Genomic DNA, 27,611 nt, shown 5'->3' on the forward strand with positions numbered 1-27,611 from the left:
TTTTTCTTTTTTCTTTAATTGGAGTTCGATTTGCCAACATATAGTATAACATCCAGTGCTCATCCCGTCAAGTGCCCCCCTCAGTGCCCATCACCCAGTTACCCTACCCCCATGCCCCACCCGCCTCCCCTTCCACTGCTCCTTGTTTGTTTCCCAGAGTTAAGAGTCTCTCATGTTCTGTCACCCTCTCTAATTTTTGCCACTCATCGAATCTCTCATTTGGACTTCTACTCTATCTACGCTTACAGGGTTGGAGAACCTTTCATTCAGGGATGCAGGTTAAGAGCACAAGGCTCTGTGATAAGACTCCCTGGGTCTGAGTTCTAGCTGAACTAGCCATTAGCTGTGTGATCTTTGACCATTATTTAACCTATCTAGAAGCTTTCGTTTGTTTCCTCATCTACAGAATGAGTAACAGTATCCACTTCACGGAGTTTTTGTAGAGATTGCATGAGCTAATGAATGCAAGGCTTTAGAACACTGCAGGACATATTATAAAGCACTCGATATTAGTGTTACACGCCCTTTGATTTTTTTCCCCCAACCTTTAAAAAATGTCAAAACATTCTTGGCTTGAGGGCCACATGATAACAGGTAGCTGGCTGGATACGATCTATGAGCTACACTTTGTTGACCTCTGCTCTAGGGAGTGAAGAGCAAAATGCCTCTCATCCTCCACGTGGGAGGCGTCTTTGCCGTATTTCTTTTTGATGACATCCTTCTGATTGAGCACAGCTTTCCTGAAGTCATAGCTCCAACAAGAAGGACCATGAACTTCACTGCCAGCTCTTCACTAGCGTGACAACTACTGTGGATCATACTGAGAGCTGGAACTGGCCAGTCACTTCTGGACTGCCAGCCAGGACTGGGTGTGACCGTAAAGGTCAGTTTTATAGGCAGCAAGTGACACTTCTGCTATGGTAGTTCCATCAACTTTAGACTTATCCCCAGTGCCCTCATGCCTGTCACCAGTTTGTCTCTCTCTGGTTCCATGAACTCAGCTTCTTGCTCATCAGGTCAAGTCTAAAGCTTTACTTACCTGCTAACAGTCTCTGGGACAGCTTTCCTATACAGCGAGCCTTCCTGTACAGGATCCCTTGAACCTCACAGATATTGAAACATGCCGGGAAGAGAGCTCTGAAGAGACCTGTGTAGGGTTTGCCCCTGACAATGATGTTCCCATGACGATCGAGATCTCTGCTGTTGATACCAGGGACGAGGGTGAGGTCAGCAAGCTCATGGGTTTATCTGTAATGCCCCTGAGCTCTCCTCATCCACTGTTCAGCTCCTTTCTCTGCTGTTCTCCCTTTTTTCACTTTAAATATTAGCTTATTATTAAATTATTAAATATTACTCATTTGCTTTGATTTTAGGAAACTTTTGCTTGTTAATCAGCTTCTGTCAGTATACAAAAAGGAACCAGTTCACTCCTGGCTCTCCCTTCGCTCAACTTCAGAAAACATCTGTGTGAACTTAGGGCTTTGATTATATTCCAGCCAATTTCCCTAGTCTTCATATAAAAGTACAGATAGGCATCTGCAGATCAACATTCAAGTAAACAAGTCACTTGGATGCCAAACATTTTGTACCATGTTTATTGCTGATCCTTTCTCATCATGAAACTGTCACCTCTAATGGGGTGGTGGTGGGGAGGGGGCCCTATGATTTATCATCCAAACCAGAGCCCTTTCAGGGTAAACTGAGGCACTGATAGCCAATCCATGTGGGACTCGCCATCCTCCCATCTGTACCCATTTTATAAAGACAGACTTTATAATAGAAAGACTTCTAAGAGAATGCTGTGTTCCAAAACCCTGACCACCCAAAAACCAGAAACCAAGACAGTTAAAACTCAGAGATGAGACATACTTATTCTGTTGCTTAAGCTGGAGACAGTGAGGTTCTTGGTAGATAAGACCTCTGTTAGTCGTTCATGGCTATAGAGACATTCCTGAGTCCCCCTGACCCATTCTGAAGGCCCTGCTTTATAGCGGGCCAGTGTACTCATCCTACTTCCATGTCCTGGTCCTACCTGCACCAAGGTTCTCCCTACCACTGCAGCGTCACTAGCCTGTGGCTTTGCCAGACTGGGGTCGAACATAGGACAGGGGCCTGCTCGTTTCTGTATTGTGAGGAGTGGGGTGTGTTTCTCCTGTATGCCAAACATGCTCGGGAGAGGGCTGCTGAACGAATAGATGAGTCAGAAAAGCTGAAGGTGTCCTTCCATTTTAGAGAAGAGGACTCAGCCTCCCAGAACCATGGCCAGGGTAGGAAGTAGGGAAACCCTAGTCTCACTTCCATCACCACTGCCCACCTACCCATGTCCCCATAGGGGTGCTCCAGCCGCAGAGCTTTTGCACTGGCTATTCCCTCTCCCTGGAACACTCTTCCTATAGATAGCTCCATGATTCACTCCTTGATCCTTCAAACCTTGGCTCAGATGTCACTTCCTTGGAGAGGCCTTTTCTGACCAGCCCCTTTAACTGCTCTGCTCTGCTATTCCCCTCATCGTGGCCCTCCCCACTCCCAGCTCCTTTTATCTTCTTATCACCATATTCATGTCTTAAACACACTATCTGACTCTGCTCCTGGATTGTAAACTTCATGACAGAAGCGTGTGTCTGCCTTGTTGACTGCTGCACCCCCAGTGTTGGGCACAGTGCCTGGACATCATAAGGGCTCAGTGAATATTTGTAAATAGAAGGAGCCTGCCTCCTCCCTTCCTTTGTTACAAGAGAGGAGCTAGCTGTTCTCTTATCCAAACCCAGCACCTCCACCTGTGCTCTGGATTGTATCCCTTCCTGCCTTTTGAAACTCTTGTTCTATCAACTATTTCCTCTCTCTTCCATATATTCAACAGCATCCTTTCAGCTTGCTAATACTTCTGATACTTATCTTGGACCTCACAAGAGCCCCGTGAAGCAGAAATGCTTATCCATTCTATGTGAGAAGACACTCAGGCACCAAGAAGGTGAAATACTTCTCTGTGGGCAGCACAGAAACTAAGTAGGGACACCAGGATTTGAACCCAGTAGACAGGCTCAGGAGCCCAGCTCCTGATTATCTGCCATGTAACTGGCTCATACCCACCAGCATTTATATATATGTTTGCTTTCCTCATCTTAAATAAACAACCCAACCTTAACTCGATATTCCCCTCAGCATCTTCTCTATGTCTTGCCAGTACTCTGCAAACTTCTTACAGCATTGTCTACACTAACCCTCTGTGTTCCTCATTCTGCCCTCTCTTGGCATCACTCCAATCTGGTCTATGTGCCTGTCACACTATCAAATGAGCTCTTGTGTGAACATCTTGCAATGGATGCTACTCATTCCCCATCTTATTCGAATCCCAATCTTGTGTGATGACAGTGGCCGCTTCTTCCTTCCTGAATAGGTAAAATCAGGGTTTCCTGGGTCTGGCCATGGGACAGATCTCCCTCTGGAGGAAATAGGAAATATGCTACTATGGAGGGACATGATGAACGATTCCCAACAAAGAGATGGGTTAAAGTCCTCGGGGCATCATTAAGATTCCTTCTGGCTCAGAAAATCCATTATTATATTAAATCATCTCCTCTCAACACTTTAAGGTTCCACTTATAATGACATAAAAATCCCTCCTTGATTCTCACTACTCCCTAGACCGAGAGAGCCCCCAATTAAAAGTCTTGATTTTTCGCTATATTCACACCCAGCAAGATTTCATCCAGTATTACTTTCTATAGTTTTTCTTACAAAATATTAGTTTTATAAAATTTTCAAATACAAAGTATACCAGAATATGCTTTTGTTTTGTTTTTCAAATGAAACAGCCTCTCTTTCCCCAGCAAAATTTACTTCCTAAGAATTAGGAAGCAACCCAGGTGACAATCCCTGTCCCAGATGGATACGTTAATAAAACATATTTTTAGGAAGGGGATGCAGATTTCAAGAGAGCAGTGAAAAATATTAATAACCTCATTTGCTTGACCCCACCATGTGCTGACTCTTTACCAGGGACATGTTAATTTCCATATTTTGGTTTTAGAAATAAGACAGACAGGCTCCAAAAGATTAAGTGATTTGTGCAGTGAAAACACTGGCAGAGCCGGCATTGGGGTTTTCTGTGCCTGCAGAAAGCTGGCCCCAGCATCCTGCCCTTCACCTGCTGCAGATAAGGATTTAATATACTGTCAGGGAGACACCAGGAAGTTGAGAGGAAGCAAAGGTTAACTCAACAAGTAGATGTGAGACAGTTGGTGAGCTAACTGGAGAAATATTCAAATTAGATTCTTCACCTGCACCGCACCAGTACGGATAAAATGTGATCCAGGAGTGGTTTTATATGAAAAATCTTTCAATCTTACTGTCTCATTCCATTTGGGGTACTGGAACATAATACCATAGCCTGGCTTATAAACAGATATGTATTCCTCACAGTCCTGGAGGCGGAGAGTTTGAGATCAGGGAGCCAACTTGGTCGGGTGAAGCCCTCCTCCCTCATCTGAATCTGACTTTTTGTTCTAACTTCTAGTGATGGAACAAGTGAGGGAGCTCTGTGGGGTCTCTTGGATAGGGCACTCATCCTATCATGAGGCCCCACCTGCATGACTGAATTCCCACCCAGAGGGCTCCACTTCCTAACAGCATCACAGTGAGGGTTAGGGTTCCGATATGTGAATTTGGGAGGACACAAACACTCGACCATAGCACCTCCACTGGCCAGTCATTTGGTGTCCATTTATTGGCAGTCCCTGGGCCTCCTGCTACAGACATAGTGTTAACCTGGGCTGTAATTTTTTTCCTTTTGTATTGCATTAGAAATATACTCTTGCAAAAAAAAAAAAAAAAAAAAAAACCTGAAGCAAGAGGTTGGCAGCTCTGAAAAGTTCTCATTTCATTCATGTGGACTGCTATGGATAAATCTTACTCTTTAAAAAGAAGCAGAATACCTGTCCAATGCGCAGTGCTTTGCTCTTGAACCCTCCTCGCCTCGCCAGCACTTGAAAGGCCTTTACCCTAAGCCAGCCTTTCTTCCCTCTCTTTTGTTCAATTCTTGATGGAGCCGCATTCAGAAACAGCATCCCCATTAATGTCAGCTGCAGCCTTTTCCTGAGGAAACTGTCCCCCCCCCCCCCCCAACAAGGGCACCAGTGTTGGAGTGAACTTTGAAGTCCTATTTCTTCTGGGTGTCAGATGTGTCCCCCACCCTGCCTTTTCAGCAGCCACCATGCAGGGAGAGTTGGCATCATGCAGAAAGAAGATAGCCAGGACCATCAGTAAGGAACTGGGGTCTGGCTCCTGATGGTTCTGGCTTTGCAGCTCCAGATGTCTCTAGGTCCTGATGTCCTTCTTGGTAAAGCAGGGTCCTGTTGTGGGGCTGCAGTGAGAAGCGCTGGACAGACAGGGATGTCAGTTGTGGTGTTCAGGGGATGGCTGCTGCCCTTCTGATTAGAGGGCATTAGATTCCATTGCTGTGCGTGGACTCTGCCAAGGCGCCTTGGAACAGCTATCCTCAGGGAACCTGCCTTTCAGCAGTACAGCCCACAAGGGAGAAATAAGGATCAGCGGATGGAAGCAAATGGGTGTGTTCACCATGGCAGAGCCATGGTTCCTGCTGCCACTGCTCTCACTGATGGTGTGCCAGAGATTGAATTAGTGCATTTCCTTTTCTTCCCCAAAGAAACTCTCAGATAAATAGCAGGAGGCACCTCTGAAGATCACATTGTCAAGAGCTGGGCATGGTATGTCCACTGGCTGCCAAGCTGTGCTGGACTGAGCCCCCAAGGGACTGTCTTGTGGAGATTCTTGAAGTGCCACCTAGTCCTTGGGCAGGTCTGACTGCCTAGTGGTTCTCTGTTCTCTCTGCTCTGATGGTAAACTGAGCAAGACCCAAAATATGCTGAGAGCCATGGACATTGTCCTCTTCCCTTGAGTGGTCTCACTTCTCCAAGTGCTCCTTGAACCTTTCCCATTACTTTTTCCCAGCTCCTCCACACCTGCTCTCCTCTCCATGTTCATAGCTCAGCACCCTCTGAGCATGGGTCACTTGTCCAAACCCCAATTTCCATCGCTTGTCTATAGGCCATGACTGCCTGATGTACTGGCAGGCATCCCTCACTCCTGGCCCCAGAATCATGCACATCCTGGATACCTCCACACAGAACTCAAACCTGACCAGGATGGCAGCCCACCCAGTTCATTCAGAATCAAGGTGGCATCTACACTCTCCACCTCTCACTATGTTCCCCCTTCCAAGACCACTCAGCCTTCAGATTATACACCTGAGGGGAGCAGGTGTCAACCTTCATGTCCTTACCCTGGATCACTGCAGATGTAAAGTACAGTGTGGCACTCCCTCCTTGAAACTCTTTTGGGTTCCCTCACAGACCCTCCCAGCTTTCAAAATAAAGTTCAGAATCCTTAGCAGAACACAGGAGACACTTTCTGAGCTGGCCCTCTCTGTCCTTGTCTTCCATTTTCCCATAGAGACAGCTGCTAACACCACCAAGCAGAGGGAAGTTTCTGGAATGAAGGTCGGATCCAAGATTGTGTTTTTGAGCCTCAGGCTCCCCCTCGGGAATCTTTTATTCTATCTCCATTTATTTAATTCAGAATTTATGAACCCCCCATCATATCTGGCCTAAATACCTGGTTGGGTGGGGGTGGCTTGCATATGCTAAACATTTTAAAAATCAGAGGCCAATATTTTAAAATTCAAGGGAATAGTTATTGTAAAGCATGGTAATATCTGGCTTCTTTTGAACAATCAGAAGGTCTGGCCATACTGAACCATAGTCATTGGTTGAGTTGAGTTGAGTTGAGAAGCAGCCATGCATCAGGTTGGTGGGACTAGGGGTAGAGGAGGTATATGCTACATTTCCCCCACAGTCCTCACCACTCCCTTTTGTCTTACCCTGAGATACCTCACTTATGTATGTGCCCTGCTTGGACTTGGTAGTTTGAGATACCTGGACCAACTCCTTGCTACTCAGGTAGCACAACCGTGCATGTCACCTTCTCCGTTAACTTCCCTGACTCAGAAACCCCTCTTATGCCAGGTATACCAAGCCTGCTGGACCTGAGGGTGGGCAGGGAGCAGCAGGGGTACTAGTTTCTTGTTCCTTCCCAGCGACAATTTACAAGATGCTTATTGATAAAGTCAACCATAAGCAGAAGAACACCCAGGGGCCCAGTCCTTTGCCCCCTGCAACATGTAGAAGACAAAGCTGCTGGAAAGAAAATCTGGGAGCTTCGTTCTTCTTACCATGCAGTAAGAAACTGCTCCCCAGAGCTTACTAATTGAATCACCAACTAATAGCATAGTAAGAGGAAGCCAGCCCCAGTTCTGGAAGGCTACTTAGCCCTGATGTCTTCAGCTGTCAGCCGTGGCCTCCATCCCCACCCCCACCCTGTGTTCTATAGGAGTTTGAGGCTCTGAGGAGGAATTGTGGAGGGTTTCTGCCAATTGGGTCCTCCCTATGAGCCAATTCCTGATTGCCTTGGAGAAAAGCCCAAAGACAGTGCTCAGGATGGAAAACAGGACCTCCAGCCATGTTGAGTTTGGGCATGGAAAATGACTTCACTCAACAAACGTCACTGTAGCTTATAGCTGGTGGGCCTGGGGTGGAGATGGGCATAGGGAGGATGGTGGCACCCAAGGCTATGTCAGGTTGATGCTAGAAATAGGTGTCTGGGTGGGAACTTGAGAAGGACTTTGCTTGGATAGACAGAGCCCAGAGGAGTGACCATCCTGAGTTACTATTGCCTGGGCACCTAGCATGCAGCACTCGCAGGCCACACACTGGCTGTGGATTGTCTTGCTTCGTCTCTATCACATCCCTATGAGGTGGATGTTTTCGTATTCCCATTCAATTAGAGATGTTAAGCATTGAATCCAATGATTTATAGCAAAGAGGGGCTGGAGGCAGAATCTGAACCCAGCTTTGTCTGAAACTGTCTCCAATTTGGAAACATGGTGCAAGGGGTTGGGGGTGGGGGCGGTCAAAGCCTGAGTGGAGTCAAAACTGGGGTTCTGTGTAACTGAAGCAAACCCAGAAGAGAAGCCGGAGAGCCAGGCCAGACAGCCATTGTACCTGAGACACTACACCTGACTCCAGACAGATGCTCCAAACATCACCTGGCAGAGTAAGAGGAGGAAGCACGAAGCCACGTCCTATAGGAGGTGTGTGCATCTGACTAGATTGCTACCCTCTCATTCTAGGAGGGTTTGGCCCTCATGCTTCGAATGTTTCTAGCAGCTTTTCAGGAAGTTCAGGCTGTGTGAAAGGCCAGGAGCCTGGTTTCTGTTGTGAACACACGAAAGTGAAAGGAGCAAAGAGAACGGGACAAGTGGCACCTCCTTTGCTTTTACTCTTGCCCTGAGCATCAGTTTGGACTTCCAGGGAGAGTCTGCCTGTCTGCCTCCCAAGTTTGGGCTGGGGGCTCTGCACGGTGCTCTGGGGTCAATAGCTCAAGGTATCATTTTGGGCTTTGATACTGGGGCTGCCTCAAAGCCTTACCCCCTCCCCACTTCTCTTGCCACCGAATTCATCTAGAAAACACCAAGGAAGAAGCTATGGTGAAGTGGGGGCTAGTCTGCCCCTCCCTGGACTTTAGAATAAACCAGAGGCGAAGAAAATTCTTTGCCAGCTGACTTCTTCATGTGACTACAGTGGACTGGACAAGTGGATGGAAATTTAACCCTTCTTAAGCTCTTGTAGAACACCCTGGCATGTGAAGGGCTTTGTGTGGCCACATCAGAATGGGGAGGAATGGGGAGAGGATGCCCAGAAACTACACACCCCCTGGTAGAGGGTTGGCAGAAGGATCTAGCATCTCTGAATTTTTATTATTTTTTTTTTGACAGAAATGCCTCTTTGATCCAATACTGTCAAAAAAAAAAAAAAAAAAAAAAAGATTGGCAGAAGAACACGGGCTTTGGTGTGATCCCTAGCTCTGTCTTCACGAGCAGAGTATTTAAAACTGAGCCTCCTCACTCCTTAAAGTGAGTAAACTTTGAAGAGTAAATGAGGTAATGAATACATACAAACAGCTTGGCAGATGCTATTTTTGTTCTATTTTTATTATTGTTCTCATTAAATCATTTCTGAGAAGAGAGATAGGTCATGGCTGGATTCCTCTGCCTTCCTGTCATTTTGTTCCAGTTAGCATGCACTTATTGAGCACCTACTATGTGACAGGCCCTGGGGGCACAGTGGGGATAGACAGATAGCCACCCACTCCACTCCAGTTTGAAGGTGCTTAAAATCTAAATTTGGAGACTGGAAGCACACACATACACATACAAGAAAGGCAAATACCCCAGCAAAGGAAGAGTGAGTACCTGTTATTCAGGTACCCAGTGACACTGAGAAGGAAGTAGGAGGAATGGTGATGGAGGTGTATGGACTGGGGGTGGGCTTGGCAGGGGACAGGGAATTGCTGCTGGAGGTGCCAGCATTCCATCAGACTTGAAATCTGAGGAGGAGCCAGCCCCACAAAGGGCTTTGGGAAGTGCCTCAGGAAGAGGGGTCTGCTCAGGCAAGAAGAGCCCAATGGGTCAGTGGATCCCAAATCTTCCCTCCTTTAAATTCATGTTTCTGGACCCTCCCCACTCCAGAATATGGTCTGTAAGGCTTCATTTCCCTCTTCCCCTCCCCACCTCTGGTTATTGGTCCTATTTCCACCTCAACATTGTGGCTTTGACTTATAACCTCTCCTTTCCTTCTCCCACTGCTTATTTCCCTACCTTATTTTTACAAATGCACTCTTTCCTATGTAAATTCCTCCTGCCTGGTCTCCCCACCCCTGATCTGCTTCTCTTTCCTTCTCAAAACTCTGGCGTGGCCACGCTGTAATCACTGCCCCTTTGATCAGGGACTTCTCTTTGAAATCTCCTTCCATTTCGTCATTCTCCTAGATGTCACCAGGGACCTGCTGATGGCCAAGCCCAGTGGCTCTGAGCACTCTCAAACCTAAAATCCTCCTGCTGGGAGCACTTGCCTCTCTTACTGCTTTGCTCCCTTGGTTCCCCTCTCATCTCTTTGTCCATCCTTCTCCATGGTCTTTGCTACCTTGGCTTCTCCTTCCCACCCTCTAAATGAGGGTGATGACCAAGGCTTAATCCTGGGGTCTCTGCTTCTTTAGGGATTTTGTCTCCACTTAATGGCTTCAACTAACATCTCCCTACAAATGGATTCCAATTTCCATCTCCATCTTCCATGACTTCCTTCCTAAATATTATTCTCTTATGGATTGGTCCCTGGTTGCCCACCATCTGTGTGAGCATGGACAATCTCTTCCCATCTCAAGGTCTTTGTTACCATACTTGAAAAAATAAAGAGGAATGGGCTGGCTGGACTTTTGTCCCTATTCTCCAATAACTGGTGATTCAGTAAGTGATTTTTAAATGTTTTCATTTCCACATAGATAAACTCCATCCTCTTATAATCATCATGTTTAAAACCAAACCATTGTCCTTGCCACCACTGGTGGTCCCGAGTGCTGTTTCTTCTTCTCTGTACCATGATGCCCTAACTCTCTCTTCCTTTCCATTGACACGACTGTAGCCCATACCCTCCATGTTCCTCCTGTGGATTACCTGAGTGGTCTCCCTAACTTGTCCCCTCTGAGCAACTCACATATTCTCTGCACCATCCTGTTCAAAACTCTTCAAGGGTCCCTATTGTCCATAGCATCTTCTCTTTAGCTTTGTGGATCCCTTTGAGAATCCTTTAAAATATATAAATCTTTTGCTCAGAAAAATGCCTAAAATTTCAAGAGGTTCATGGATCTCCTGAAATCCATCACAGATTCTTTAGAGGTTTTTGGACCACAGCTTAAACCAAAGTGGTTCCCAAAAGAACCAACTGTGAGATCCTCAGCACTGACAGCTTTGCTCAGAGCTCTTTGTCCTGTTGTATTTCCCTTCACCTCCAGGTATTCCTGAAACCTCCACTCCAGCCAAGCTCTTTGCTGTCAAGCTCATTGCTTCTTTGCCTTGGGCCATTATCCCCATCTGGATTACCACCTTCATTCTTTATTCGGCTAAGTCCTTGGACCCTTTTTTGGACTGAAGTCCTACTCTGATCCCGCCTTCTCTGGAAAATGTCTTTCAGGTCCTCAGTCCTCTTTGCAGCTCCTATTGTCTGAATCATCAGTATCATTAGTACAACAATGTCACTTTCATTTTTATTACAAGGCAGGGCTCACTGCTGAGGACAGGCACTGCCATTGTGCACACTAGAGGTTTGTTGGTGACGATGAATCTTCCTGATAACTGAAGGAAGAAGGCTTCCAAAGTCCCCAATTTAGCTATGTTGATAATAGCTTCTTTATATTTTATTACCCACACTCAGGTGCTTTTCTAACACATGGAATATTGAGCATAATTTATCTGGAACACCAATCCTGCTGTAATATAATGATTCTCCAAGTGGTACTGGAAGATGGGAAACAGCAATGCTAACTGAACCTCTCTTGCAAGTTTATCAAGGCACTTCATTGAGATGTGAGAGTGTCTACTGCAATGTCTGGCATGTAGCAGGTGCTCAGTATGTTAGTTTGCCTTCTCGATGGTGGCCTTTTTTTTTTTTTTTTTCCTGTTTAATGTAGAGCAGGTGGTGCTTGAAAATAAACCAGCACCTATTTTTTGCCCTGCTCTAAAATTTCAGGGCAAGGAATTCAGAGGCATCACAAAAGGATTTGCTATTTCCAGTGAGTCTGGACTCCATACAACAGGGAAATTCATTGAGGGAGACATCCACTTGTGATGCACTGGAGCCAGAGAAGACCTATGGGTTCATCTAACACTCATTCTACAGATGGGGAAACTGAGGCCTAGAGAGCTTAGGGCCTGCCCTTAAGGCAATGGCCTAGTAGTGGTGAATCCACAACCAAAGCCCAGATTCCCAAATTGCTGCTCACTGCAGACACATCTGTCATCAACCCCTAGTAAGTCTCTGTGCCGCCAGACCATAAAGGCCTTGAGCCTTTTCTCTGTACTGGGTTCAGCTTTTCATGGCACCAGTATTCAACACCGGGCTTGTGAGTACCTGTGTATAGTGAGTTGGATGCATTTTACTCATATAGCTTTGTGACGACCACATGAAGCTCATGGTAACTGTCCCAGAGACCAGGTACCAGGGAAGTTTTTCTCCAGGGGCACCATGAGTACCTTGTAAGGCTGTTGTTCTTGCACCTTATCGAGAGCAGATTAACTTTTCCAGTGGGCTGGCCCATGTCAGATAGCATGCGCTGGTCTCAAAAACAACACCAAAAAGTTGCTTTTGAGAAACTGTTACTGAGCACTTACCACGTGCCATGCACTGGGGACACATTGGTAAACGGGACGGAAATGGACTCTTTCCTTATGGAGATTGTCTTATGGTAGATGAAAACAATAAGAACAAAAGTAAATACACTACCTTCCTAGTCCAGGCTGAATGATCCTCTCAGTGGCTAATCTCTGCCGATTTCCAAGACAGAAAATAAAAACAATGCTACACAATGGCACTCTGATGAGGACTAAAAAAATCCAAAAGTCAACACATTTTACTTTATTTTCTCTCAATTGATCTCAACTCCCAAATGTTCCAGCTTCAAAAGGTAAGATTAGGTACCATTAAGCCAGCCAGACTAGCATTGATTTAAAAACCCTCCTTGATGGTACAGGATGGAGGAGGTTGCAGACCCTTATTAATCTCCTTGTTATCAGCTTGATCTCAGCCTGCCAGGAACTAGCTCGTCTGATTCCCAATTCCGGCCACATCCCTCCAGTCCTTGGGTTTCTGTGTACCAGGCCATGGAGCCTGTATAGAACCATGAGATCCCTGCGAGGAATACTTATGTTAATAGGGGGCTGGTGTTGCTTCATGGAAACAGGAAATGGAAAGGGTGCTTCATCTGTAAATAGATGGAACTCAATGGATTTCAAATCAGACTGTTCTATGGGGGCTTGTATAACCCAGCACATTTTCTCTCCTTTGGCTATGGAGAGAAATATAGACATGATCTCAGGGTGTAGGTGGCAGGGGTCTTTCTGAGCCTCAAGAAACGAATTCCCCAGGGATCCCTGGATGGCTCAGCAGTTTAGTGCCTGCCTTCGGCCCAGGGCGGGATCCTGGAGTCCTGGGATCTAGTCCCACATCGGGCTCCCTGCATGGAGCCTGCTTCTCCCTCTGCCTGTGTCTTTGCCTCTCTCTCTCTCTGTCTCTCATGAATAAATAAATAAAATCTTAAAAAAAAAAAAAAAAGAAACAAATCCCCCCCTTTCCTGCTGTCTCTCCTTTCCTTCCTGTGTTTTCCAAACCATCACTTAGTCTCTGCCAGGCACTGTGCTCAACGTAGCACAGCTCTGAAATGGCTCCAGCCCTCCTAGGGCTACCATCTAGTAGGCAAGAAAGATACCACGCAAGACACACAAAGCGGAGGGAGCTGCACAAAAGAGTATAGTGTGCCTGGAGACTACAAGATAGGGGTCTAATCTAGTGGTGTTGCTGGGGTGGAGGGGCCTCTCCGGCCTAAATTGCCCTTGCCTTTTGTGTCATTCACAAGACGGTTTCATTGGGCAATTCCTCATTTGTACACTGGGCAATTTCCCACGTACAGTGAGCAAGTATCTCTGTAGCTAGGTACTTTTGGGGAAGATTAACTCACTTCCTCTCTATAGAAGTTTTGCAAGAATTGTCATAGCTTTGCTACCAAAGAGGCAGAGCTTTGGTAGCTCTGGGGGAAGAAGTTAAGACCAGCACATCATCACTGCATAGACGTTAATCTTCTCCTGGATCTACCTTCATGTGTTTTGTGAACTCCACTTCATTGACCTAACATGTTTCTTTGCAATGACTCACTAAAAAACGTAAATGAATTTATCATAAAAGGAATCTTTATATTATTGCCGCAAATAGAATACCAATATCCCTTGCTCTAAATAGAAAGTTATGGCAAAAATAAATATAATTAAGTTCTTGGCTACCAGCCTGCCCAGAGGCTGTCTTTACCTGAAGGAGCAGGTTGGTTCTAAAAGGTTCCCTTATACTTGTCTTTTTCGATCATCCCCAGAGGCTTCCCCCATATCAATTCATCTGCTTTTTTTTTTTTTTTTTTTTTTCATCTGCTTTCTATAATGGTTTCAGTTTGGAATGAGACTGCAGGCTGGGTAAGCCACCAGAATATCTCATGAACCCCAGGAACTCCAGGGCACTGTTACTGTGTACACCAACTATAGAGAGGGGTCATTTGCTGTATGAATGACCACATCCCAGCCAAGCTCATGAGGGGGCTTAATGATCCAGCCAAAAAGTGCTTTGCTGTCTAGCTTCTCCAGAAATTTCAATCATGTGCTATAGTCCTGGGTCGAGGTTATTTCTGGTATGGGCACACTGCAACCTCCTTAAAAACTGATTTCATAAATCAATTCAACCCTTGGTTAGGACTTCTCCTTGTCTTGCCTCTGTCTCGAGCCTCATCTAGAAGGACAAAGAAAGAGAAGCAGGCTAATCCCTAGGGCTAAATCTCCAGCACCTGGGACATGGCCAGCTAGACCTTGAGAAAATTCGGGGGATTTTTTGCATGTGTTTATTCAGCAGTTACTTTACCAGAGTTTCAGTTTACCTCTCCATTAAGTGGGTTTTGTAGGGGTTTCATAATAAATGTGTGAAATAATGTATGAAAAGCTCCTGGTCATATACAGGCATCCAGCAAGTGACTATAATAACTATTATTAAGTTTTTCTGACATCCATTTGAGGGTCACTCTAGGCCAACTCTGTGATGGGTAACAGGGATCTTTGGACAACTCCTCCCTGGTCTGATGGGTCAATGTCACTGTCTTGGGCTGGGGCTCTGTGAAAAGCCAGGAAACCAACTAGTCCCCCCAGTGGAAGGAGTGTGCATACAAATTACCTAATGATGCAGATTCAATTTCATTAGGTTTGGATCTGGGTGAGGCCTGAGATTTTGCATTTCTACCAAAACTCCAGATGATGCCATGTGGTTGGTCTGAGGACCACTCTTTGAATGACAAGGCTCTAGACCAGTGGTTCTCCAAGTACAGTCCTTGGAGGGATCAAGGGTAACAGCATCATCTGGAACTTGTTTGAGATTTCGATACTAAGACCCTGCTCCAGATCTGCTGAATCAGAAACACTGATGTTGAGGAGCTAGCACTGTTTCTTACAACCCTCATGTAAGGCTGAGCCACAGCTTTGGCACTTCCTGGCCCTGCAATCCACAGCACTTGCTCATTCCTCTTTTGTTAGGGGAAGCGTGTGGCCTGAGCCTAAAATGGAGAAAGACAGCTGTATCTCAGCCCTTCCTAGACCAGAGACAGCCAAAACTCTGGGGATTAGCATTTGGGGGCTCTCTTCTCTTTTCAGATTCACCACTGACCCCAAAAAACACTAAACAAGGCTACCCTAGGCAGGTAGTAAGGCAAGAGGCAGCTAGGGACCTAGATCTGGAAGGGAGAGTGGTTTGGGCTGTCTACATCCCTACCCAACCTACTCCTCCACCATTCCATGTTTCTATGTGGCTTGGGCTTTTACAAGACCTCCTGGGCCCCTCCATTGAATTTAGACAGGCAGGCAGGCCAACAACTATTTACAGAGTGCCCCATAAAGTTATGTGTTTGCACTTTCCACAGTCCTAATTCCCAGGTGTTGGGTATTTGGGCCACCACCTCCAGCAAGTGGTTTGTATATCTGTAAATCTAGGTCTATATTCCTTCTTCCTTTTCTCCCTCTACTTCCTTCCCACCATGATTTTTGGTACTATATTATTTTTTGAATTAAATAATACTCCCATTGATGTTGCTTTGTTAAGATCATAACTGCTCTCTTAAAATAAATCAATGTGTCTTGAACACCTGCCAGGCGCTTTTTTGGCGGTTCGCATCTGTATGTGTGTTTTTAATTGTGGTAAAATACACATAACATAAAATTTGCCATCTTAGCCATTTTTAACTGTAGAGTTCAGTAGTGTTAAGTGCATTCACGTTGTTGTACAACCAATCTCTAGAGTTCTCATCTTGCAAAGCTGAAACTCTGCATGCATTAAATAGTAACTCCCTCCTCCCCCAGCCCTTGGCAACCATCATTCTGCTTTCTGTCTCTGGGAATTTGATGACTCTTGGCATCTCAAGGAGGTGGAATCATATAGTATTTATCTTTTTATGACTGGTTATTTCACTTAGCATACTGTCCTCAAGGTCCATCCATGTTGTAGTCTGTGTCAGAATGTCCTTCCTTTTTAAGGCTGAGTAACATTCCATTGTAAGTTTATGCCACATTTTACTTATCCTTTCATCCAACCATCCATGGATATCTTTTGGCTATTGCAAATAATATCGATACGACACAGAATTGAAAGCAAGGGCTTTCAATTCTTCTGGGTACCCCCCCAGGAGTGGGATTACTGGATCCTATGGTAATTCTAGTTTTAATTTTTTGAGGAACTGCCATATTGATTTCCATAATGGCTGCACCATTTTTCTTTCTCATGTCTTGTGTTTTATTTAATCCTCAGAGCACTGTGAATTGGGTATTATTCACCCCGTTATTTAGGTTAGGAGCTGGGGCTCAGAGAGATGAGGTCACCTGCCTGAGGTCACACAGGTAGTAAGTGTTCCTCCAGAGATACAGCCTCAATCTTCCCACAGTTACCCTTGGCTTGAAGCCTGGGAAAAATTTACAGTGAAGACCTAAGTGAGTTATTCTGACATTGCTAGAGGCTAGAGCTTTAGTGGGCAGCACCAGGCAGGCTAGGGAAGGGGCTGCAGAGCCTTGGCTGGACCATGCGGGTCTGTGCGAGGCCATTCGTCAGCATGCGGCCCTCAGGTACAGCGGCCTAAAAGGCATCCTGCCCAGGCCCGGATGGATTCAGCACTGGGGGTTTCTGTCTTGCCCTTCTCTTTGCTTCTCCTTGGAACTCAGTTTATTGATCCAGGGATACTCAGACATCCTACAGAGTCCTTGGAGCGTCAATTCCCAAGTTTCGGGAACCACGGAGGTACAGTTGGAGAAGCTTTGCTTCTTATAGGAGAAAGTCACTGGCCTTATCAATTTACCAACTCATTTTCTCCAGAGATCTTCGGCCTCCTCGCTTCATTATTTAAGCCATGCTGGCATTTACCAAGAAAGAAAGTGTGAATTAATCCTGAGTATCACTCCTCCGAGCACTGCCAATGTTCCTGTTCTTGAAATTGGAGATGGGGAACTAAGAACACTCACCCACGCCTCACTGGGCAGAGTCCAAGTGTGGCTGCCCCTTCCTAAGCATCTGCTGAAATGGGGCACCCGATGGCAGCGGCCACTGATGCATTTGGGGGGCTCCTCTGACATGCCATGAGCCTTGTCTGCAGTCTTAGATGTCCCTAGCTGCCCTTTACAAACTCTTGGTGTGGTACAGAGGGTACAGAGGTGGCCTAGGGGGCTAGAGGGAACAGGAGCAGCAGGCCCATAATTCTAGTACCTGAAAGTAGCTAAGGCCCACATGGGCCATGAAGTCTGGGATTCTGGTGCCTCAGTTTCCCACCTGTGTGACCTTAAGCAAATCCTGGAATCTGTCTGGGCCTCCACTTCCTCATCTGCAAGAGGGCAAACAGGGTGGTTGTGGTGGTTAAGGAAGTGAGCTGTGGAGCTCCCAGTAGAATGGCAAGCATGGCGTCAGTCCCTGGGAAACAGGGCTCCCTGGGCACATACCCTCTCCCTGCCAGCTTCCTTCCTCTCTTCCTTCCTCCCTTCTTTCCTTCTTTCCTTCCTTCTTTCCTTCCTTCTTCCTTGCCAGGCCCCTCCCGGCCTGAGGAAGCTGGAAGCACTAGTCCTTTTCTCTTTCCCCAGAAGAAACTTCCTCCTGGCCTTAATCATTTGTGTTGTGTTCCTCTTTCTTCAGTGTGTATCTGTCTCTCTGGTAATGAGACAGTCACACAAATGCCATGCTCCAGAGCCATTTTGATGAGATGAGATGGGGACAAGCAGGTAGCTAGCAGAGGCAGCAACAGGGCGGGCAGAGTGGGGGCACTGCTGTGCAACAGGTTATTGAGTCACAGCAGGCAGCCCTCAGTGGCATAGGTCTGTGGGCTGCCAGGATGCCACCCTGGCCTGGCGCTGGCACGCTGCCCTGTGGCTCTCTTTCAGCATCACTGCTCCCTACAGACTTTCATGTTTTCCAGCTTTAGCTTCTGGAATGAGGACCATGAAGATTTCCCCACCCGAATGCCATTTAGTACATCATTTCTGAGTAGTTCTCCTTGTTTCTGGGTGCTTGGACTCAAATCCCAGCTATGCAACTTACTAGCTGTGTGACTTTGGCCACTTTCTTTAGCTGTTCTGTTCCTCGGTTTGCTCATCTGTGAAATGGAGGTAACAGTAGCCCAGACCTCATAGGATTGCTGAGAGGACAGGTATGAAGAAGGCTAATGGGCTTTGAGTATCGTTTGGTGCAGAGAAGACACCCCAAAGTGATGTGATATTCTCTGCGGCATCAGCCTCTGGGAGGAAAAGGCGGGTGAGGAGTGAAGCTATCTGTGCTTCCAGGAGCGATGCTCTCCGTTTACCCTTCAAAGTGAACTTGGAGCCTAGACTGTTAGATTTCAGGGATCAGATAACAATTCCCCAAAATTGAGGTCAGGGAGTCATAGGATCAACAGCCTCTTTGGCTATGGAAGACCATCACAACCACCATCCTAGCATCACCCTCTCTCAGGAAAGAGAGGACCCCTTTATAGGAAAAAAGAACGTCGTCTCAGAACAAAGAAAAGTCATTCTCAGGAATGGTGGTTAGCAAATGAACATAATCGTCATGGACACATGGTGCTCTTTCTTTTTCTTTTTTCTTTTCTTCTCCCTTTGGGATCCCCGGCCTTCTGCAAATCAGCTTTGGGGACCACTGACCTTGGGGTCACTCCCCGCCCCCCCCCCCCCCCCCCCCCCCCCCCGTTAGCTGCTAAGAGGCCAGAGGAGGAGGAAAAATTGTTGTCATCTCGAGCCTCAGAAACAGGCTGGGAGGCAGGGCTAAGGGACTCCGTGTCTCTCCCAATCCCCCCAAGAACAAAAAAGTGCTGGGGAAACTCTCCGACAAAGTGAGAGCCTTCTTCTGGCAGAGAAATCGAAGAATCACACTGGCACACACACCCACACCACAAGGCGGGACGCCGGATTTCCAAGAGCAGCGGATCAGGATTCTAAGTGGACAAGTGTCGGGAGGAGCCACTCCTGCCGGCGCAAAACACAGATACAGGCTTGTCACGGCCACTGCTCTTTCCCCAGATGGAGCAGTTCCCTTTGCCACTGTGAGGTCTGTGACAGCTGAAGCTGAGAAAATGTTGGGACAAACAGGTCCCGTCAGGACACCGGGCGGCTTCCTAGCAGAGTGACGAATTGCAGGCGACTGGGGAGAATTTAAAACCAGCCCAGCTGCCACCCAGGAGAGTGACTAATCTCCACACTTAAGGACAAGCCCCAGACCGGCAGTCGTTCAGACACAGGAGACGGTTTTCCTGGACGCAGATGGCACCCAAGTGTCTCACCCTGTGGCTTCTCTTGGAGAAATGGACCTATCCCCCTCCCTGGCAGGAGACAGCCACCTGACAGGCATCCCCCTCCTGCCCTCTGTGGTGTTTATGTGCCTGCCCCTCCCACAATCTTCTCCCTATACCTTTCCATCGTCTCCAGAACTCACTTTTGCTTCAGAGAGCTAAGAGATAGGAGGATCTGGAGCTTCTCTAGGAGCTTCTCTAGGGTCCACACAGTTGCCACAAGTCCATCCATCACGATTCCCTGGTTTGATCAGTGTTTGAGAATCAAAACGCCACCTAAAAATGCTTAATAAAAAAAGTCTTGGAGATCACACACATTGATCTGACCTCCTGTTCCTTTGCTCTTGCAATGTTTCAAACATCCAACTTCTAGAATCCTTCCTAGGGACCACCAGCCCTTGGAAGGAAACAGTTGACTCCAGTATGGAAGCATTAGGGTGACAAAGGGGGACAGAGCTGGCACTTTCTCTCCAGGCAGAAGGACGGTGGCTGGGGGGCAGTGGCACTATTAGCAGTGGCAGGGCTAGGAAGAGCTCTCTGGCGAAGAAAGGGCCAAACAGAGGTGTGGAGGTGGGTTCTGCAGCTTTGGTTTTTATCTGAACTGACAGTTGGAAACATACCACTGGTCCTCTTCTTTTACAAACTAGAAAGGGCTTTTCCACTGGCCCGCCTCCAACATTCTAAGATGATGGACAATGCCCTTAATTGGGCTGTGCCCTCTATGTTGGATACATAAGGTGGGAAAAACAGGGCCTTCTGTGTAAGCAGAGGGTGTTTCCTTGTTATTAAAATAGTATAGAGCTTCCGGGGGCAGGAAGACTGAAATCTTATTTTGGCCGTGTCCTAGGCCTGAAAAATATATTATGGGTTTCAAGCACTAAACCATATGCTTATCACCAGGATCTGGGGGCAGGGAGAAATAAAACAGAATCAGTGAGCCCATCCCCATTGGCATAGATACCGGCATAAAGGCATGCTAAGGGTACATACGGGAGGCGCAGCTATCCCAGACTGTCCAAGGAGGGTCTGGGCCCTGAGAATGCTTTACAAAGGAACGGCTACCAGACCTTAGCCTTGAAAGATGAGTTAAGGGAAGGCAGGATAGCGTGGGGTTGGAGTCAGGGAGGATAGTGTGTGGAAGGAGGTTTTTCTAGAAAGGAGGAAGAATGTGTGCAAAAGCGTGGAGGCATGGAGTCATGGCTCATTCTAGGAAACTGTGAGCAAAACAGGAAGGCTGGAGCCCAGGGAGGCAGAAACAGGAGATGGGGGCCAGATTATGTATTACCTTGTACACCGTGCTAAAAGCATAGGAGCCTTTCTAGAATTCCACTCTCTCTCAGAAGTATTTATAATTTGCAATTTACAACGTCCCCAATTTGTAAAACCTAAACAATTTTAAAACCTAGCAACCCTGCTTTATAAGGGGAAAGAGGCCCTGAGTGGTGAATTGGTTTCTAAGACGGATATCTATTTACAATTTAAATTTGATGCTAGGAACAGTTGGCAACAGGACTTGGAGCAAGTGAGTTAAAAACCAGAGCTTTCTCTCCTATTTTATCCTCCAGTCATGTTTATACGAGAGGGAAGTACACCAGGACTGGGAAGAAGAATGAGCTTTTCCAAAAAAAAAAAAAAAAAGAATGAAAAAAAAAGATTGCATCTTCTTGAGCAAATATGTATGCTCCTTACAAAGTGCCTGCACTTCAAGTGCTCAAAAAAGGAGCTCCTTTTTTTCACATCAGCCTGGACTCATCCACCACCAAAAGGTGCACCTCACCTCACTCCTGGCCAATGGCCACAGCTGTGGCCTGCTCACAGACCTGGTCACAGCCAAGGACCAGAGCTAGGCTGCCCCGCCCCCATCTTAACTGTTCCCCAGATGTGGCTTGAGGTCTGTCTGGGGTGCACTGGGGACCCCTGGCGAGGGTGACTGGATGGCATCCATTTTGAGGACGTCCATTCCAATAGGCCAGTGCTCACAGGGACCCGTTACTAAATATCTCTACTATCACCTCTGCTGCAGGCCCCCAGATGCCCAATCAAATGGCATGCAGATGCCAGAATTCTCTTTCAATTGATAACCAAATCAGATTTGCAAAGAGATGGCTTTTCCCTCCAGAAGCTTCAGCCCAAGACCCCACCTGTGAGTCTAGGATGCTCATGTCTGTGGCATGTGAGCTTGTCTGACAAGCCAGGGAGAGAGATGTGCCATTCTGTCCTCTAGCATCACGCTGAACTTGACAGGACCAAAGGGGCATTTCAGGGAGACTAGTCCTTCTCCCAGTCTCCTTCATTCATCTTCCCTCTTTGTAAGCTGCTGAGGCCAGACCATGCTCTTAGGAAAACTGTGGGCCTGTCAGATCCCTGGAGAAAGGGTTAAGTCCTGAGACCCAGTCTGTAGTATTACCACAGTGTGGAAGAACCCAGAGGACAGGGCAGGTCTAGCAAGGCAGTCAAGAACACAGGCTTTGGCTTCTCATAGAACCAGCATCACTTACTTGATCACCAAACCTCTCTGAGCCTCAGTTTCCTCACTGATAATCTGGAGATAGCCACAGTACCTTGCTTAAAGAAGTTCAGGAGGATTGAATGAAGTAGTACTTTAGAGCCATTAGCCTAGTGTCCGGCACACAGAACTTGTCAAATAGTAGCTCCTGTTGCCACCAGAATGTGACCACTGGGTTGCCATGAGGAGAACCTATGTTAATACCTATGAAGCACTTGGAATAGCTCTTGGCTCATAGTAAGCTCTCAGCAAATCAATAAATGCTAATGACCATCATCACCTTCATCTTCACCATTATGATGATTATTGCTATTATTACTAGTTACATTCTTTTAAACCAGAGACTCTTCTGGAGAGTCTGAAGAGCTCATCTAGGAATAAGGGCATTGGGTTGCAAACAAGGAGACGTGTGCAGGCTTGCCCTCCCTTTTACCAGATCAGGGTGTGATATTGGATAGATAATATTGCTTCGCAGGGTCAAATTTACCCTCACCGTAAAAAGAGAGGAAGTTTCCTAGTCAGAACCTCACACTTCCTTCCCATCCTAAGGCTCTGTGGGTGTCTGCTTTGCCCAATGATGCCATGTGCGTCTGTCACCAGGCCAGTGCAATAGAAGTTTATTGGATGACTTTGTGCACCCAGTTCTGGGGATACCTCGGTGGGCAAGGGAGTCATGCCTCACACCCCTCTGTTGTAGGTTACACTCAAGATTAAAGCTCAAGGGACAATTGGAAAAACATCTTAGCTTGCAACTTGGTCTAAAAACTGGGGCACTGCATGAATTGTTGGGGGCCAGTTTACCAAAGTCCCACCCAACGTCTGATGTAGAATTTGAATTTGCTCTTTGTTTGAGTGCTTTGCAGAGATCTCATCTTGCTACACTTCCTTTTCTCTTTCAGCCCCAGGGAGACATTTCCATAAGCAAGTTAGAAGTTGAAAATCATCACTGAGGAAAAGAAACAAGTCTCCCAGAAAAAGCTTCAGGAAGAAAAACCTGCCCCTGGTAACCCACTGCATGATTGCTTGGGCAGGACAGGACCTCTGAGAGTACCACATCAAAAGCTTCATTTTATAAGAAAGAGGATCAAGGGCTTAAGAAAAGTGTGTCTCAGTTTTGTTCCACCAGACAATGCACACACAATTCTCTTTCACTTCTCATTCCTGAATCATACATAGATGTTTACTCCAGAAAGAGATGTCTTCCTTCCTGCCTTCCTAACAGCATCACAGAGTCCTACCTTCCAGAAACAAGCCATCCTTTTATAGAACCAATGTTTTCTTCCAGGGACTGACACTGGCAGGTTATTTGCAATCTTCCCTGGCACAGGTTGAGATCAAGTTGGGGAAGGGTGGGCACGGCTGGTGGAGTAGCACCATGGTCTTGAGTTTGAGCCCAGGTCTCCCAGGAAGGAATATGATGAGGAAGACAGAGCCCTACTCCTGGCACCCCTCACTGGCCACTGTGCCAGGACCCTTAACCCACTGAGCCCTGGCTGGCTACTCAAAGTTGGGGTGGTTCCAAGGATTAAAGCGACGGAGCTTGAAACCTGGCTTCTAAGCAGATATCAGACCTGTTGGTATTCTAGTCCTCTGCTCCACGTCCTTCGTCCTCCAGCTATGGCAAATCCCAGTTATACCTCCATTCTCCTTAAATATGTGTGGGACAGACCGTGAGTGGGACTCACAGAGGGATTGTGTGTGTGTGTGTGGAGCGGGGAGATGTCTCAAGCTGGAGTCAAAACTGGTCTAGCCAGGGGTCAGCCTGGGGACAGACACCGAAAAGGAAGGATAATGCCACAGAAGATAACACGTTTGACCCATCTGACAATTTTCTCCAGGGTCAACCCAAACAGGGACCCCTCTCCCCCCACCAATGAAACAGGTCCCAGGGGCATACCCATAGCAGAGGAGCCCTGGGTTTTAAATACATATGTAAATGCCCTTCTTAGCTCCAGCCTAGGAGCTTACTTCTAGATACCCTGTTGGAATAACATGATGTGGGGTGGCGGTGGGGGTCCCTACAATGCATTTGGCAGGAAGGTGCGACATTATGTGCAAAGTGATTTCCTGATTGCATTTTAAAAATTAAAAGTCCCTGGGCCATGTAGAAGCTATTCAGTAAAAGTTCAGTGAATGGCTAAGCCAGGGATGCCTGAATGAGCTCCGCACTTCTTATGATTTTATAGCAGAACAATGGGCAGCTGCTGCTCCTTCCCGCTCACCTGTCAAGGTCAGCAAGTGGTCTGGGCCAAGCAGAGCCCACAGGTGGGAGAAGAGAGGGAGAATGGAGAGGAAGGCCCTCCCCACCGCCGTCTACCACCCCAAGACTTGGCTTGCCTGATTTCCTCTCCCACCCTGGTTTTTGAGGCTAACAGCTCTGGAAAGTAACGTATTTCTCTATCTCCGCCTGGGAACACGTCATGTATTAGCTGAATAGTATTTGTGAAAGTTTTGGAGCTCTTGGGGAGCCCAGGATGAGGAAGAGGAGGAGGCAGACAGAAGTGTAGTGGAGTTCACAGAAGGAATTCTTGCGTTCCTGAGATGGGAAGGGGCAGGGAGAGAAGGAGAGAGCAGGAAGTGGCGTCTGCCCCAGGTTTGGGTCCTTAGGGCCTTGGGATCCTGGCATTTCCCTTTCGAGGGACCTGTCAGCGCAGCGGGCTCTCAACTCGCGCAGATAATGAATGAAACAAATGGGACAAAGGAGTGGGCGCACGCGGCGCGGGGCTCGAGCGGGGCGCCAGGCTCGGCTCTAGCCCCGAGGAGGGAGGGACCTCGTGCCCACTCCGCGACCTCACCTGTTCCCTGCCCTGGGCCAGGGAGCGCTCCTCAGGGCCCCCGAGCGCCCTGGCTGCCTCCCCACCTGCCCGCCGCGGGCCGGACGCTCTTTGCGGCGCTGAAGCAGAGCCACCCCCGAGCGTGCGGGAGGCCGCCGGCCGGGCTCGCCCTCAGCCTCCGGGGCCCGCCGCAGGTGCGTCCCGCGCCGCAAGTGCGCGCTCCTCCAAGTCCCGCGCGGGGGCAGCGGCTCGAGGCCCCTCCCCACCCCTGGAGAGATCCGGAGAGAAGCCGAGGCGAGACCGCGCGCCTGGGGGCCGCGAAGACCACCGGCGGCGGTTCACACTTTCCCGGAAGGTCTCGGTCTCCGCGCTGAGAGCGCACGGGAATCGGGGGCTCAGGGGCCGCCGCGGGGTTAGCCGAGCGTGCAAAGCCAGGCGAGGACGAGAGTCTCAGCCCAGCGCCGCGCGTGCCGCCTCCAGCGCTACCCGCCGGCGCCCCCAGCCCGGGCTCCCGGGCTCCCGGGTTCCCGGGCTCCCGGGCCGGCGGGAGGAGCGTGTGCCAGTCCGTAGGTACTGGGGACACTCCCCTTCCCGGGAGCCAGTGCAGAGCCCCCGCCCTCCGCCCCAACCCGGGCATCCCCTCCCCCAGCGCAGAGATACCCGCGCGCCCCCTGCCCACTTTGCCAAGGCGAGAAAACGGCCGAGCTGGAGACAAAGAAACTCCTGCCTCCTCCACTCTCGGCCCCTCCGCCCGCCCCAGACACTCCCCGGCGCCCTCCCTCGACCCCGGCGACAGCGCTCGCGGGCGCACTGGGGAAGGGGGGTGGGTGGGCGAGTCTGCCCCCCGACGCGGGCCAGCCGGAGGCTGCCCGTGCTCCCCTCTTGGGGACACCCCACGGCGGCCGCGCCCCCAAGCTCCGCTCCCCAAACCGTCCCGGTCCCTCGGCACCGCCTCCCGGGCCGAAACCTTCCCCCACTTCTCCCGGCGAGCGGCAGGGGGGCGCGGCGCACACAAAGCGGGTGCGGGGGGCGGAGTACCGGGGAGGGAGAGATCCCGCCGGGGCTCCGCACGGGCCTGGGCGCAGCTATTTACCCGATTTCTTCTTCGATCTCCGAGATGTCTGCGAAGATGAGGAAGACCACGAGCAGCGTGAGCGCAGCCAGCATCCAGCTCCGGAACTGAAGCTGCATGGTGGGTTCGCGCCCGCCTGGAGCCGCGCGGGCCGGCGCGAGGAGCGGGGGCTGGAGGGCGCAGCGGCGGGCGCCGGAGCCTCCGCGCGCGGCACTCGGGGAGCGCGGGCCAGCGGCGGCGGCGGCGGCAGCGGCAGACAGGGGTTGCTCAGGCGCGGCGAGCCCGCTCGCTCCCTCTCCGCTCCCGCCCGCCCCTCCTCTCCTCTCCCCTCCCCTCCCCTCTCCTCCCCTCCCCTTCCCTTCTCCACCCTCCTCCGCCCCGCGCCGGGCTCCCAGTGCAGTTTGACAGCTTTGCTCCGCGCCTCTGCTCGCCTGCTCCCACCCCAGTCAACTCCGGCGTCCAGCCCTCCGCCTTTGCTCCTCCCGCCTGGCTGCTTGCAGCCCCCGAGGGCGCCGGGAGGTGGCCGGAACCCGCCACAACCCGCCACAACCCGCCACTCCCCGCCTAGGGAGGCCGGGCCCGGGGCACGGCGGGCGTCCGGGTAGCGAGCTGAGCCCGGGGCAGAGAGCGCAGCGCCCGGCGTCCCCCGCCCGCCGGCAAACGCCCTACCGCGCTCGCTCTTTGTCCAGCGCCCTCGCTTTCTCGCAAAGTTTTGGCGACACAAAGACCTACACCTGGGGACAGCCCCCAGCGCTCGGCGGCGAGGAGGCGGTTTCAACCAGGCAGATGTTTCAGCAGTTGACGAATTAGAAGGGGTGGTGGGGGAAGGGGAGGAGAGACGAGATATCCAGGATAGGCCAACTTCAGCGGAGATGCTGATCGCAATCTCCGGGCGAGGTGCTCAGCCCGCGGGAAACCACCCCCTCGGGGCCGGTCATCCTGGTCACCGTTGGGAGAACCCAGACTGGATCCAGAGAGGCTCCCCGAGCTGTCCGAGGTCTCGCAGTCTTGGCTAGAACTCTGGGCTCCTGCTGGAGCGGCTGCTCTACCCACAAAGGCAGACTCCGCGGCGTCCGCCCTGCCCACCCTGGGCCCTCCCCCTTCTGACTCCGGACTGGGCTTGCCTCCCCAGCTTTTGCCCTCTCCTTGCAAAATCAGTACCCACCCTGTCTTGATCTAAAGGCCTGCTAGAAAATATGGCTCCCACAAGGGGCAATGCCCCCCATGCTGAATATTTTTCGCTTCCCCAGCCTGAGACAATTTAATTCAAATTACATTTTGCACCGACCATTAGCCTGGGAAGGGCCCCATTAAGTTTTACTGGAATTAGATAATTACCATTTTTTTTTCTTGCACTAATTGTAACAATCCTCAAATCAGGAAACGTAACTTCCCAGAAGTGGTCATCGGGTTTATGAAAGGGTCCTTGAGGTCTGAGTTTGGGGAAAAGTGTCCTGTTCAAGAAGCCATGTGGAACATCCTAACTGCCTGGAAAGGACTCAAGAATGAAGGTGGGGGGCAGTGCAGATTGACTGTTTCCTCCAGGACCACCCACACAGAGCCAGTTCTTAGAGGGGTTTGGGGACCGGCTGGCAGTGGCTAAGTCCCTTCATGGGTACCGTGGGGGGATAAGAGGGCTGTCTGTGCCCAGAGTCCTTCTACTTTTTTTGTGTAGGAAGGAGGGACAGGTGGAAGCCTTCCAAGCTAGGGGCTGCTGGACAGCTCTTGTTGGCCCTAGAAG

The 27,611-nt window shown here is 49.2% G+C and overlaps 1 protein-coding gene across 1 annotated transcript in view; it reads right to left on the minus strand.

The window, feature by feature from the left end:
* ST8SIA2 (ST8 alpha-N-acetyl-neuraminide alpha-2,8-sialyltransferase 2) overlaps positions 1-26,040 on the minus strand; it is a 65,858-nt gene extending 39,818 nt beyond the window's left edge. The window contains exon 1 of the mRNA XM_077871145.1: positions 25,892-26,040. Coding sequence (XP_077727271.1) covers positions 25,892-25,989 — 98 coding nt within the window. The 5' untranslated portion in view covers positions 25,990-26,040. The remainder of the gene's footprint in view (positions 1-25,891) is intronic.
* Between the last annotated feature and the right edge of the window lie 1,571 nt (positions 26,041-27,611).

This window comes from Canis aureus, chromosome 2 (genome assembly GCF_053574225.1).
Source record: "Canis aureus isolate CA01 chromosome 2, VMU_Caureus_v.1.0, whole genome shotgun sequence".
NCBI classification, from domain to species: domain Eukaryota; kingdom Metazoa; phylum Chordata; class Mammalia; order Carnivora; family Canidae; genus Canis; species Canis aureus.